General features: G+C 37.6%; 1 protein-coding gene across 1 annotated transcript; it reads left to right on the forward strand.

Annotated features, from left to right (window-relative positions):
* Nucleotides 1–8,231: 8,231 nt before the first annotated feature.
* LOC119805492 (melanoma antigen preferentially expressed in tumors-like) lies at nucleotides 8,232–11,629 on the forward strand. The gene is made up of 3 exons (XM_038317454.1): nucleotides 8,232–8,527; nucleotides 9,747–10,331; nucleotides 11,116–11,629. The coding sequence occupies exons 1-3, from the start codon at nucleotides 8,232–8,234 to the stop codon at nucleotides 11,627–11,629; spliced, it is 1,395 nt and encodes a 464-aa protein (XP_038173382.1).
* Nucleotides 11,630–14,788: the final 3,159 nt, after the last annotated feature.

Consider the following 14,788-nt stretch of genomic DNA (forward strand, 5'->3'; position numbering starts at 1 on the left):
TATGTCCCCAGATGGTGTTCACTTTGAGGAATGGCTTATCCCGATGTGATTCGCTTCAATTGTGTGACCACTTAGAGTGTTTAACGTTCTCAAAGCAACCTTTCTCTTCAAAAAGTTCTGTACCTCAAACTGGTTCCTCAGTCTGTTCATCAAATAGGTTGCAGAGGTCTGTGATTCTAGCCTTTCCATGTCTGGGGTAGGAAGTTGCCGAAGTTGCCTTGGTTATAGGGCGAATTTTTTTTTTTTTTGTTTGGTTTTGAGTCTGTCCTGGAACACTCCATCTGTAGACCAGGCTAACCTTGAACTCCTAGAGATCCACCTGCCTCTGCTTCGAAAGTGCTAGAATTAAAGGTATTTGCCACCACTGCCTAACAGTTTCACTAATTTTTTTATATGTCAACTTTTTTCAAATAGTAAAGACCACAGTGTGTAATCATTCTCTATGTATTGTGTTTCATTCCCTTAGTTAAAAGAATTTTTTGAGGTAGGCATTGGTGGCACACACCTTTAATCCCAGCACTCTGGGGCACAGGCAGGAAGATCTCTGTGAGTTTGAGGCCAGCTGGATGTATAAAGCACGAGTTCCAGGAAAGAAAGCTACACAGAGAAACATTGTCTTGAAACCCTCCCCCAAAAGGCTTTTGACATCTGAAAAGCAAAACATAAGACTTACTGTCTTCCTCCCCTGCCTATAGGGTTCCTTTAGGGATCTTTCTAAAAATGCTGCTTTGATGTTTATAAACTGTTTGCCTTTGAGTTTATCTTTCTGAGTGATCATCATTCCACAGATGCTTCTTCCTAGCCACAGCTTGTAAAAGATAACTTTGTACTGATTGGAATCTGCTCAGTTTTAAGAATGAAAAGATATAGTTTCATGTCATCTGGCTTTTCAAGTTGCTCACAGGATATCTGATGTGACTTTGGTGGCTTTGCTTTTATTAAGTGGATTGACATTTTTCTCTTGCAGCTTTTAATATTGTGCCTTTGTTCTTGTAGGCACCAAATGTTGTTTATGTTCCTGTTGCCTGCATTTTACTTCCAACCTATTTTAGATAAATTGAGTATTTTTTGTCCCTGTGTATTTTGGATTCCAAATCTCTCTTGTACTTGGATGTTCATTTATTTTCCTAGATTTAGGAATTTTTCAGAGATAATTCACAGGCTAGGTTTCCCATGCCATGAGTTTTCATGCCATCTCCTCTTCCTACCCCAAGGAATCTTATATGTCCCTGAATTTCTGAAAGTTGTGGTCGTGCTTGTTAATTTGATTTCATTTATGGATGTCTAAATGTAAAGTTTCCTTGAGCTTTTCTTCCAACCCTAACCTTTCTTTGCCTTGATCTAGTATATCAGTAATCTTTTTCATCTTATTGGTTGTTTCCTTAGCTGCTTGTTTTCAAAGTATCAACGTCCTTGCTGACTTGAATATTTATATTCTGAATTGATTTCTTTCCTTGTTTGTATCTTGAAAGCCATTGGTAATTTTTCAAGTAGAATTTGAATTAATTGTCTATAATTTCAAGAGTTTCAGTATCTTGGATACAGTATTTAAGGATTAACGATGCTTATGCCTTGTGTTTTCAAGGTTCTGTATTGCTACTTTTGAATCATATGGAGTCTACACCCCACTCAGGTGTCCTAGAAGACTGTCTTTCAATGAAAGACTCAATATCCACTATGTTCACAGAGGGTAAAGGAAGCCATGATAACAGCTGTAAACACCACACTTAACCATGCATATAAATAATCACAAAATTGTAATCAATTTTAATTAATTGATTAAAGTCAAATACTACAGCACCAATGACTACAAAACAGAAATAACGAAAATAGTGTATAGCAAGAAATGAAGTTAAAAACCAATTTGGACAAAAGTAGAAATGGTAAATGAATGAAGTAAGTTAAGGGAACAAGGAAGAGGACATTAAAAAGCAGCAACCCTAAACAAAAGAAAGGAAGTAAAGAAATGTGAATGTAAAGAGGAAAAGAAAAGAAGAGATAGTTTAAAAATACTGATTGCACAATTAAGAAACTTGTAAACATAATTAGGTAGATGTGAGAGAAATACAACTGGGAAGCTTAAAAATAAAATGAAAATGACTGAAATTATATTAGAAAGTAAAGATTACAGCAAAGAGGCAAGTAAAAGAAAAATTGGAAATTAGAAGCTTCATAGACTGAGCAGCTACCAGGTTCTTGGCCTTTCTGTTGGGAGAAAGCCATTGTTGAACAAGCCTGACCAATTGACTAGCCTATGAATTAAAATTGTGAAAAGACAGCAGTCTAAAAATAAGAAGAAGATGTCATGTATCAGAGCAGCTCTCTTGCAGGTCCTCTACTGGAGCCTGCCTCAGGTTGCTAGCAGATGGGTGAACTGGAATTGGATTGTCCTATTCTTTTGAGGATTGTGAGAGTGGATCTTCAAGGATCAGATTCCAAGAGGGCTCCACGTTTTTAGGAGCTTCCAGTCTTTGAGTCTCAGAAGCCTCTGCTGTGCATAAGTACTCTGCTGTCTGTGTGATGGACAGGGTTTACCTGTGTTCAGAAACTGTGGGGTGGCTCACGTCTATGCCAAAGTGTGTCTCCCAAGCGCATTTTAGAATGAAAGAAGAAATAGCGCTGAGATTTGGGTTGGATGATCAGTCTCTACACATTCATATCCTATCCTACAGGGCTGATGTATGATGGGGAAGGGACTGCAGAATCCTGCGGCTGTGCTGGGCCTAACATTCAGAGTTCTTATTCTCACCAGTCATGAATTGTATGTCAGACAGATGCCGCTAGATCTCAAACTGATTGCTGATCCCAAGTATGATATATCAGCATCCTCAACCATCCTTAGGTTATGAGGTATGCTTCCTGTCATGGGTGCTGGAATCTCCTCCCATTGTGCCGTTCACTGCAGTACCTGCCAATTGAACTCGAAATGTCTGTGTCTGATCTTCAGTGTCCGTCTAGAGAGACTCACTAGCAGTGTGTCCCTAGTCATGATTTTGTGATGTCTTTTTTCTTCTTTTATAAGACCAGAGTAAGTCTGTCTCAAACAGCAAGCCCTTCTCAAGATGTCAGCCATCTACAACGCTTCCATACAAAGAGGGCTGAAACGGATGTCTTCTCTCATGCGAGTGGAGTCACCCCAGTCTCCCCAACTTGACTTAAGGTGGGTGACAACTGTGCCCTGGCCTTTGGGTAGTGCTGCTTTCAGGCTCTTATCCAGGATCACTTAGCTTCCCTTTATGATGAGGCTTTGCCTTCCTCTTCCTGGTCAGGGGACAGCTGCTGGAACCTTAGCTACTTGCTCCTTTTGGCGGCATAGCCCCGTCTCTGTGCTTCTCACCTTCCTGTGACTTATTTTCTTATTTTTATACGATTATCCTAATCTCTCTTTGTGTTCCAGAGTCTGTCCTTTCTTACCTGGACTTTTCCTCATTCACTATGTGCCACCATAGGCAGATTCTAATTTGGCATCATCTTCTAGAATTTAATGTTTTCTTCTGACTCGATTGAAAGTGTGCATCTGTGAAAAAATACATGTTTTACTCTTTCCCCACTCATATTAGTGGTATGCAGGGCATTCCCACCAGAATGCTTTGGGAACGGCTAAGTGTAACTGACATTAGACAGATTAAATAAATACACAAAAGCTAATGAGCAACACTTAAAGTCTAGGAGAGAAGCACACTGTGTTGTGGGTAGAACTATACAGTGTCACACTCTGGAAGAAAGTGTACAAAAAAGGGCTGTGGAACAGTCTTGGTAGTATCAAGAGAAGGGAATGACCTTCACTTCATGGGGGAAGGATTGTTCTGCATGATACTGTGGATGACAGTCTGCTGCTCGGGAAATAAACAGGTAGTGTGCTTTGAGCCACTACCTACAAAGGAGAGCAACAGGGTACTTAGACTAGGGGATTTCTTCTCATGGGAACATAATAGGAAGGGTCACTTACTATTAGGCTAAAATCTGCTTAGTTTCCCCCAGATGTCAAAGTACACATATTTTTGTTTTAATTTTCTGGTTCAGATCACATTACCAGAAGAGATCTTGTATTAGTGATAATGCTTACCGTAATTACTTGGATCAGTCATGGTGAGGGTGTTGCTCCACTGTAATGCTTGCTACCTTTTGTCCTTTGTTAATAGCAAATACGGTGCAAGAAACAATTTACGTTTGAAAGAAATACTATTCTTGCCAGAACTTGAATCTCTTTTAGGAACTAGCCTGCTACAAATGTACCTAATCATGGCCTTCTGGTTTCTGTGGGCATATTACTATTGCCTGTTGGAATTTCTCTTTAGGAGAGGTTACTATCTGTATTTGATTAATTTATTTGTACCAGTGTGGTTTTAGGAATAAATGTGATACTATATGTTATAATCATCTTACAAGATATTTTGTTCCTTGAATTATTCTGGGATCTCCTTTTAGTTAGTCAGTTGCTTTCTCAATATAATGATGTACTGCTTTGTCCACTAGAAGTGTCTGACACTAGGAATGTCAGATTCATCTTGTGAATTTTTTTCCATCCTGGCCTTGATTTAGAACCTCTTGTCCAAGAATTTCTGAATCCACTTCTTAGTGAGTTGCATTTAGATAGTCTTTACTAATGGGCTTTTACTGTTGGTAAGTCCTTTCCAAGTGCAGAAGTAAGATATAGTATGCATGTAGCAATATTTATAGAATCACACATGCACACACACACACACACACACACACACACACACACATAACAGAATCTCACGATGCTGCTTCTGATTCCAATCCTTGCTAGCTTTTCCTCTAAATTTTTTCCTTCACCTGCCTTTTATATCAATGATATATTTACTTATTCTTTCCTAGTCAGTATACATATGCATTAGTTTCAGAATTACTAACTATACTTGATAGAAACATTTGTTTACTTGTATCTGTGTGCTGTTATTTCTGTCTTTACCTTGTTCAATAAAATTAAAGCTTTCTAGGCACAAATATTTTGTTATCCCTCCAGTATGGTTACAATATTTTTGTGACTATTTACAAAATCTATGTAAATTGTAATTTGTTTAATTTATTGTTTTTAGGGCATCCTCCTGTCCACATGATGGGTAATTTCAACTTTTTACCCTGTACTCTTGCTATCCATAATGTATTGACTTCAAGACATCCATTGTCAATTTTCATTCATGCTCTGTGAATACTCAAGTTTCTTATATGCCGTGTTGTATTTTCATAAGGGTCACATAAATTCTACCATATACTTAAAATTAATTCTAGATTGGTCATACCTAATGCAATGTAAATTCAAGTAATTTTTCCTATATTGTATAGGGAATAATGGCATAAAGAAATCCTATACATGTTCAGTACTGGCACATTTTAATGGATATTTTATTGCAGTGCTGTTCGAATCTGTACACACAGACCAAATATTTCACATTCAAAAATATGATTTTTGAGACTATAGAAAAGCTTTTCCAAAGTGTATTTTTATATAAATGTCACTCCTATTCTCATCTCTTCTGCCGTGTTTTTATTTCCCATCCTTTCCCCGTAAGTTTCTGGCCCAGTTCATCCTGTAGTATATTTTGTATGAAGAAAGTCATTTTTTTATTGCTTTCATACATGAAAGACAGCATGGTCTATATTTTTCTTTGTACTTGGTATGATTTTATAACTTTTAATCAGTTTGTTCTCTGACAATTTTGTACGTGCATGTAGTGCATTCTGGCTACTGTCACACCCCATCCTATCTGAATGCTTCTAGCATCCTTTAACCCTCCTCCTACAAGTCCTTCCCACCATTCATAGCTTTACTGTAAATTATCAATGGGCATTATTGCTCCATTTCTATACCAAAGTTTTGATCCTTAGTCCCTAAATTCTAGAGTTAGATATATAGTTTATTAACCAAATGTGTCAAATATGTGGAACCAATACATCATCCCATTTTGTTAACTACTTTCTGATTTAATTATGATTCATAGTTTGAGATGCTTTTATTTTTATGTGGTCAGATTGATTGTCATTCATTTTCAATTGCCCCGAAGTTTAAGTTATATAGTTACAAAGCCTCTTCCTTATGATCCTGTTAAAATTTTGTATGCTTTCTTCAAAACATTATATGGCTTCATAGTTATGACTTTATCTTTAACTATTCTGTATGTGGCATGTCTCTTGGATTATTTTTTCCCTAATGGTCTCATTTGCTCTAGCACCACACAGTACGTGTCCATTCTTGTTCTAGTGGTTCACCATACTACGTTTAAAATGCACTGTTTTCCCTTGGTATTGGATTCTGTTTCCAAGCTTTCTAAGCTATTCCCATGGGCTGTTTGTCTATTTTTGCATCACTACCATGATGCTGTAATTAGAGTTTTGTAGTATGCTCTCTTGTCTGGTACCGTAACTCCCTTCTCAGGTGTCTTTTTATTTTTCTTAACTGTCTTGCATAGTCTTTATTATGTGAACTTTATCATTAACTTGCAAAATGTTTGCAGATTTTTTAAAATTACAATAACTAGATATATTAGCTTAGGAGAAGTGATATCTTCTTAATTTTAAATTTGTCTGGAAGAAAATCAATTTATATTACTATTGCTTTGGAATCCTTAAAGTGGAACCTGTGAGCCATTCTTAAACCAGACATTAAGCTTACCCAAAACTTAGCTTTGAGCAAAATTCTTTGAATATTCATATATGCACCCAGGAACATGCAAACTTGTAAACTCTGCAAATTCTGGAACAAATTTTACTAGCATTTGTAACAGTTTGAAAGCACCCTTTGCTTCTGGAGTCTGGGAAAGTCTCTCCTTTTTTGTAAGATCGTTTTGACTTTTGCTGGACATAAAAGAATCACAGTTCTTTTGACTGATGGGATGGAATCAGCAGCCCCTCTTGTTCTTTTAAGCTACAAAAGGAAACTATTTTTTTAACCTGCGATATATTCTCAGGACTTCTTAGATATTATATATGCTGGAATTACAATTCTGAGAGGCTTCAAGTAAATGCAATTCTTTGCATTTGACTAGGATGATTTTTGTGTCACTCAGCAAGTTACTCTAGGTTGTACAGGTTGCTATGATGCAGCATCATAGGCTATGTAAGTGATAAACAGAAATGTTATTTACTGGTAATTTTAATGTTTGTTCTTGTATTTTCTCTTAAGTTTTCTTATTTGTTTGATATCACATTGCTTTATAATATATCTGTTTTAATTGTGCTGCTTGCTGTCCGCCAATTTTTTCTGTCTTTTAAACTATTTGTTTGTTTGTATGTTCCAATTTCATTGTTTCTTCTATTTTTCCATATTTTTAATTTCATTTCTTTCATTGTCCATATTTTCCAAAGTGCCTGGCAATAAATCTCTGATCCTCGTTTGATTTACTCTTCCCCAGAAGCCTTGTGTTTCAACGACTGCAGTGTTAAATCATAATAGTCCTTATTTGATGTCATGTATTATTTGTTAACACACATACATTTTAATAGAACCAGCTCACATCTTTTTACCCCTACATATATCCCATGTTGATCATATCCAGCTATTCTTTTTTCACTTTCAGTACTCAAATTGCCGACCTTCCCTGACCCTCAGAGTCACTATTCTGTTTCCAGATTCCCAGATTTTTAAGTTCTCTGTGTTAGAGACAGCAAGAGGATTTAAATCAGAGATTTTTTTTAGTCTACTCCCTAAAAATGTGTGCCTTCCTTGACCTTAAAGACATAGTATTCTTAATTTCGGCTTGTTCCGGGTATAATCTTTCTGCCTGTTGTTTCAGAATAACTTGAAGCCGCAAATCATCAGCTTTTATGTGTATCTTTTGAAATTTTGATCTCTCTTCACCTGCCAGAAAGTCTGGTTATGGTGATGTCCTGGGGTTTCATTCTCTTTTACTTACAACTATTTTTATGACTTAGTATTTTCCATTTCCAGAAAAATGAAGACACTACCTTTGTGTATATTTACATTTCTCCTTCTTGTTGATTTTGTATTCTTTGCAGAGGAAATATTAGCAGGTAGGTAGCTACCTAATGTTGACTTCTAACATACTGCTAATTTCAAAGGTCATTTTATTATATGTATATTACATATTCATATACATAATTATATAACCAGATCAATATCTAACCTGTGCCTATAATAAAGATCTCTAGAAATCATTATCTGACTCACCATATATTTAGTCTATAAATGTTTTCCTAAATTTCTGGCAGTGGGTCAGCACTGCTAAGTGTTTCTCGCCTTATACAGGTTCATGAAGATGGACCACAAGGACCCAGCCAGACTGTTAGACCTTGCTATGCAGAGTCTGCTCAGTACTGAGACTGTAATAATCCAATCCCTTGAGGAGATTCCAAGGGAACTCTTTATTCCATTGTTCACTGCTGCCCTCTTGGGTGGGCATAAGAAGACACTGACAGCAATGGTGAAGGTTTGGCCCTTTTTCTGTCTCCACATCGGAACATTAAGAGGACATGAAATACACGGTGAACTCTTAAAAGCCATGGTGGATGGTCTTCATGTGCTTCCTGCTGTAAACTCTGCTTCCCGGTAAGACTCTTATGATAGTGACATGGAGAGACAGCCAGAGGTTATTCTTCACCCTGTGACAGGAGAGGAAAAAGATACAGCAAAGATAGTTAGTGGTAAATTCTGTCGATGGATGGGAGGTGTTTGGTCCAACTGTTGAGATCTTATTATTTTTAATTTTTCCTTTTTTAAAAATATTTTTCTCATATATCTTGATTATGATTTTGCTTACCTCTGTTCCTCCTAGTTTCTTTCCTTTCCCATATAAACCCAGTACCTTTTGTCTCTCATTCAAAACAAACAGGCTTCTAAGGAATAAAAATAAAATAAAATGAGATAGAACAGAAACTAACACATCAGAATAGGACAAAACTAATAAAGAGAAGGAAAAGTGCCCGAGAAAAGGCACGGGAACATATATAGAGGTAGAAACCCACTGAATTGCAGCCAGGAATCCCATAAACCCATGACACTAGAACCCACAATAAAACGCAAAAGACCTATAGGGTAAGAAGAGAGAAAAATTAAATATATAAATAAAATTAAAACATAAGATATTTTTTTAAACAGCTCAGACATAACATTTGACATAATGAACCTCCAAAAATGCCACTGAGTTGGTTTTCTGTTGGCCATCTGCTGCTGGTCGTGCAGTCTTCCATTAAGAGTCTCTTTTTCCCCCGGTGAGAGTCCATTAGAAGAAACTATATTTTCATTTGCAGGTGGTTATCAGTTGGAGATAGGTTCTGGGTTAGGGATGAGGGCATATGTCCACGTCTTTCAGCTCTAGGACCCATCTGGTTCAGGCCCATACAGGCCCTGTTCATGCTGCCTCAGTCTCTGTGACTTCATATGTGTGTGTGTCATCTTGATTTAGAGGGCCTTGTTTTCTTGGCGTCCTTCACCCCCTCCAGATGTTACACTCTTTCCACCTTCTCAGTTGAGGTTATTTAAAAGAATCTGATATCTTCTAGAGGGTTTTAATTTTGTAAGAGATGTGACTGAGGATGCTATTGGTTGGTGCACATGATGAGCATATTACTTAGAAGACAGAAGCACTGAAAAGGGTGAGCATTGATGGAGACTCTAGGACAGAGGTAATGCTGGAAAGTGCTGCGTTTAGTTGCTGTATGGAGTTGAGCACCAGACGAGTTTTATCTTCACTTGTTATCATTAGTTCTGTTAGACTGTATTAAAATATGCCACCTCTCTTACGTGCTATCTCCTCCTTTCCCTACAGAAGCTCCAAACTGAAGATCATAGATTTGAGGCATGATGCTGACTGCAGGACCACATGTTTTCAAACCAGGGCAACATTTCCTTTCTGTTTTCAGTCTTGTTTTTACTCTCAGATCCCTGCCCCGAAGAGAGAAGGCCAACATAACACTGTAAATGTAGTGCCTGAGGTTGAGTTGTCCAGCTACCCCACTGAATTACTAGTGGACCTTTCCCTGGATGGCTCCTTGAGAGCAAGGGAGTGTTTGTCTTTGCTTCTGAGTAAAGTTGAAGAGAGTTCCGGGTCCTTGCACCTCTGCTGTCGAGATTTGCAGATCTATAAACTGTCTGAGTATAAAAATACCCTGAAACTTGTGGATCTGTTGTGTGTTGAACACCTGGCAGTTGATCAGGCTTCTCTTGGTGATATTACAACCCTTTTGTCTCACATGGTCCACCTGGACAGTCTTAGCCTGTCTAAGATCACCCTTAAATCTTTGAATGGGAAAACATTCAAAAGTTTCCTTACCCAACTTGAGCGGATGAAGAACCTTCAGGAGCTCAGCTTGTCTTTCTTCTGCCTCACAAATCGCCTACACAAATTGCTCAGGTGAGAGTCTGAGGGGAGGTACCTGGTTTCCTTGACATTCTGTTGTTAAGACAAGAAAGAAACTAGACTATGGCATTCCTAAGCCTCGATGGAATCTCTTTTTCCCTTCTCCTCAGCAGTAACACTACAGGAACTTTGAGACTGTTCACTAGAGCACTTCATTTATAGTGAAGAAAAAGTCAGGATTACAAAAATAAACTGTAGCTATTCATTTATTCAGACAACTATACTCATACAATATAGGACCTCACATATCCTAATGAAAAGAAAAGGTCTTTCTCTAGGTATCTAGAGATGAAGTACAAGCATTGAGGTAGAAGGAGGTAAAGATTTCATGCTGTAGTGTTGACATATGTACTCATCAAAAATCCCCATAGTTTAATTGTCAGGTCATTTTTGCTCCTGTGTTGTGCTGAAGGATCAGGCCCAGAATCTAGTGATTGTCATTTAGGAACATTCAGTTGGCTGTTATCCCTGACTCATTCCATCAAATAGTAGAATTAGATCTGTGTGGATTATAATTTCCAACTAGGTTAAATTTTTCCACTCATTATTTCTCAGAACCAAGCATAATAATATCTTGTACATGTTCTGTAGATGGAAAATCTGTGTCTAAGAGTGGAAAAGTCTTTCCTAGAGCCACAAGCCTATTAAGTTACTTAAAGTCCACATGGTTTGCTGCTGCAGCACTATATGTACAAAGAAGTTTGTTCTAGGTTCTTAGATATATTACCACCACCAGTTCCTCATTCTTCAGCATTAATTTTCTGTTTTCTCCCTACAGAGTCCTACCACCTGGTTTGGATTTCTTGAATCTGCCTTTCTGTGAGCTTTCTTACAAAGACTTCAGATTTCTTTCCCAGTGTCCTCAGGCAACCCAACTCAAGCTGCTGAATCTCAGTAACAATCCAATATCTTGGGAAGATTGTGAGCCTTTCCAAACCCTTATGGAAAATGTTTCTGGTACCTTGCAGTATCTAGAGATAAATCATTGTCTTATAACAGATTCTACCATAACTTCTCTTATCCCAGCTCTAAGCCACTGTTCCCACCTCCGTGTGCTTAGTTTTGCTTCTAACCCCATTACAATGTCTATGCTCGTGAGGATCCTGCAAAACTTAATACCGCTTATGGAGCTGAAATACGTGGTTTACCCCATCCCTGTGCATTGCTATGAGCGGTGGTATTTTCGGGGCAGTTTAGATCGACAGAAGCTTGCTGATGTGCATGCACAATTGAAGATGATGCTACAGGCAGCACAGCGGACTGACATGACCTTGATCACTTTATCAGAGTGAATTTCACAGTTCAACCAATTTTCAGTAATGATACTTGCCATTCAAGCACCCAGTGTTCTTTCCTGAGGGCCATAGGCTCCATATGTCAGATTTATATATTGTAGGAAATGTAGTCAGGAAATAGAGAGAGGAACTGTCCTTATGAAGAATACCTCTGACAAGAAAATGGAAGAGTTTAAAGTTCCCGAGGCTGAGTTGTCCATTATTCTTCTTACCAGTATGATATAGATCAGGAAGTCATGATAAATCGTACCTCTGTCCTCAATGAAATTTACTTCTAGCTACTGGACACCAGTCATGACACTCTAACCTTTCCTGGATATGTTTCTGTAGGCCAGGTAGTTATTGAAACCAACACATTTATCCTCTAAGTTGTATTGAGCATCTCAATTTAAGGCTGTCTTCAGTCTCTTATAGGAAACCATCTGGATTTAACAGTGAGAGAAAGAATGTGTAAGCATTACAAATTGAGTGACTCAGTTTTTCTTTATTTCATACTCCTTTTCCAAGGATTGGTTTGGGATAGTATTGTAGTCAGCCAAAATGAACAGACAGACACGACAAGGTTCCTGCCTGTAGCCACTCAGAGGCTCAGTGTTTCTGTAGCTTATCTGTTTCTCCACAGACTGTTAGTGCATAGAAGAAAGGTGTTTTACCTCCTTGGGCCCCGTTTTATTTCCCTTGTTCTTGTTACATGTTCTGTTCAGTCTCTTCTCAGCAGAATTCATGGGTTCAATTTTACCATCTTGGAGGCTTTCTCTCACATCTGTTTGATGTTTGCCTTCTGTCGTTGTGTAAAATGCCTGACATAGTAGACTAGTAAGGAAGGGAAGCTTGCTTTCCTCCTTTAGACTTTTCACCATGCTTGTTTAATTGCACTGCTTTGGAACTTCAGCAAGGCAGAGCACGGTGACAGAGGGAGATCCTTCCAATGCGTGAGGCCAGGAAACAGAGAGAGCAAGAGCCCTAGTCCCTATACGGCCTGCAGGAGTGGGAGGGACTATGTTTCAGAGTGGGACTGCTTGTTTTTCCTGGTCACCCAGCTAGCTTAGCCCTGAAATAACCACACAGAAACTGTATTTATTAAAGCACTGCTTGGCTCATTAGCTCTAGTTTCTTATTGGCTAACTCTTACATCTAAATTTAACCCATTTCTATTAATCTGTGTATTGCCACGTGGCAGTGGTTTACCAGGTAAAATTCTATCTGAAGTCCGTCTCAGGTGGGGGAATCATGGCTTCTCCCCTACTCTGCCTTTCTTCCTCCCAGAATTCAGTTTTCTTCCCTGCCTACTTAGGTCCTGCCCTATCAACTAGGCCAAGGCAGTTTTTTTTATTCATTAACCAATGAAAGCAACACACAAACAGAAGGAACTCCCATACCAGGACTACACTGATCTGCCTCCTTGAACTAGCCTGCTTTAAGATTCTACCACTTTCCCTGGAGCCATTCTTGAACTAGCTAACAAATTCAAAATTTCAACCACATGCCATTAGCCATGAGCTTGAGACCACCTTTTATCATGTTAGCTCAGGAAGACATTTAGGACACATGGCATAATTCTTACTGTTATTCCTTTGGATACTTTACTTACACCTAATCATTTTGTCTTATTGCACCATGTGCATTTCCTTCATTGTATACATGATTCTGTTTGAATTTCTTGTTGCTCCTTTTCCACTATAGTTGCTTCATTTGTTGTACTTTCTTTTAGCCAAATCCGTATATTAATTCCAAATATTTGATCATTCCACAATGTGATTGATAAAAATACCACATTGCACATCCAAAAAAAATGGTAAGAAACAAAGGGCACAAAGTCAATAATTAATAATTGTAATGTTGGTATATTGAAATGGTAACTAACATACTGAATTTCTTTGAAAGTAGCTCAGTTGCAGTCACATGTTGATACGGTAACATTTCTGTCACTCAACAACGTAGTAACTAAAGAACTGAAATTGAATAATTATATGTGCTTAGTGTTTTCTTGTTGCAATGAAATGGACTGCATTTTAAAGGTGTAATAAGAAAGAAAAGTGAGCATAGTGTATTTTCATACTGTTTCTATTTTTAGAAGTTAGCATACTGGATTTCGGAGCAACTCAGTAAAAGCACTGTTAAAATTAATTGGATTTTAAGTCATCGGGATGGTACAGTAAGTACAGTCATTGAAGTTGACCACTTGATTGCCACGGTGGAAAAAGTGAATGGATTTCTAAGGGTTGTCCTCTGTCTTTCACATGCATTCCATGGAATTGATACCTCTATACTCACACACATCACACACACACACACACACACACACACACACACACACTGCACACAGATACAGGTAATAGTAATAAATCAACCTTAAATCAAATTTGGTTCATTTTATCTGTTGAAATAACAAACAAGGACCACCAGTAAAAAAAATTAACTTAGAAAGTATTTAAAGCCATTTCTATTAATTCTGGTTTTGGTGAAAAAGAATTACCTTTACTTCTCAGGAAGAAAAATTATAATAACATAATTCATATATACAGTTTCTCTTTAACACATTATTTCATACTTTGAAGAAAAATGAAAATTTAATGACTTAGTTATACCTTTCATGTTACTTATATAGACTGTAAAAACTATTAAAATGTCAATATAATAAGAAATTGTTTTGTATTTCTTTCTTGTTAACATTACATTATTTTGGCACTTTATATTAGATAAAATGTCATTAAAACTTAAGTTTACCTTTTTCTTCTATGTCCTTTGGGTTTTCTCCTCATCCCAATGTTGCATTTAGTACATTCTCTGCATATGAAAAGACTTGTCACAAACACTCACCAATGTATGACCTAGTGGCAGAGGCGTGGTGTATTAGTGACAGACAACCTCAAGACAAAAGTGAGGAAAAGAAAGGGACAGAAAGAGACAAATGTTACAAGCGTCTGCCAATCTTGAGTCCAACCAGACAGAGCCAGTTAAATTTGAACGTCTGTGGTGATCATGTGTATTGAAGATTTTCTTCTATTTTTCTATTTTTAAGGTGCTAGTCTTTAGGTCTAAGACTGTCTTCAGAGTCATTCTTCCATTTTCTTTAAGAATAGTAGACATTAAAAGTGGAATTTTTCTATCAAATCATCTGGTATCAATTGATTTTTGTAGGTGATTTATGAAGTT

Source organism: Arvicola amphibius, chromosome X, assembly GCF_903992535.2.
Source record: "Arvicola amphibius chromosome X, mArvAmp1.2, whole genome shotgun sequence".
In the NCBI taxonomy this organism is placed as follows: Eukaryota; Metazoa; Chordata; class Mammalia; order Rodentia; family Cricetidae; genus Arvicola; species Arvicola amphibius.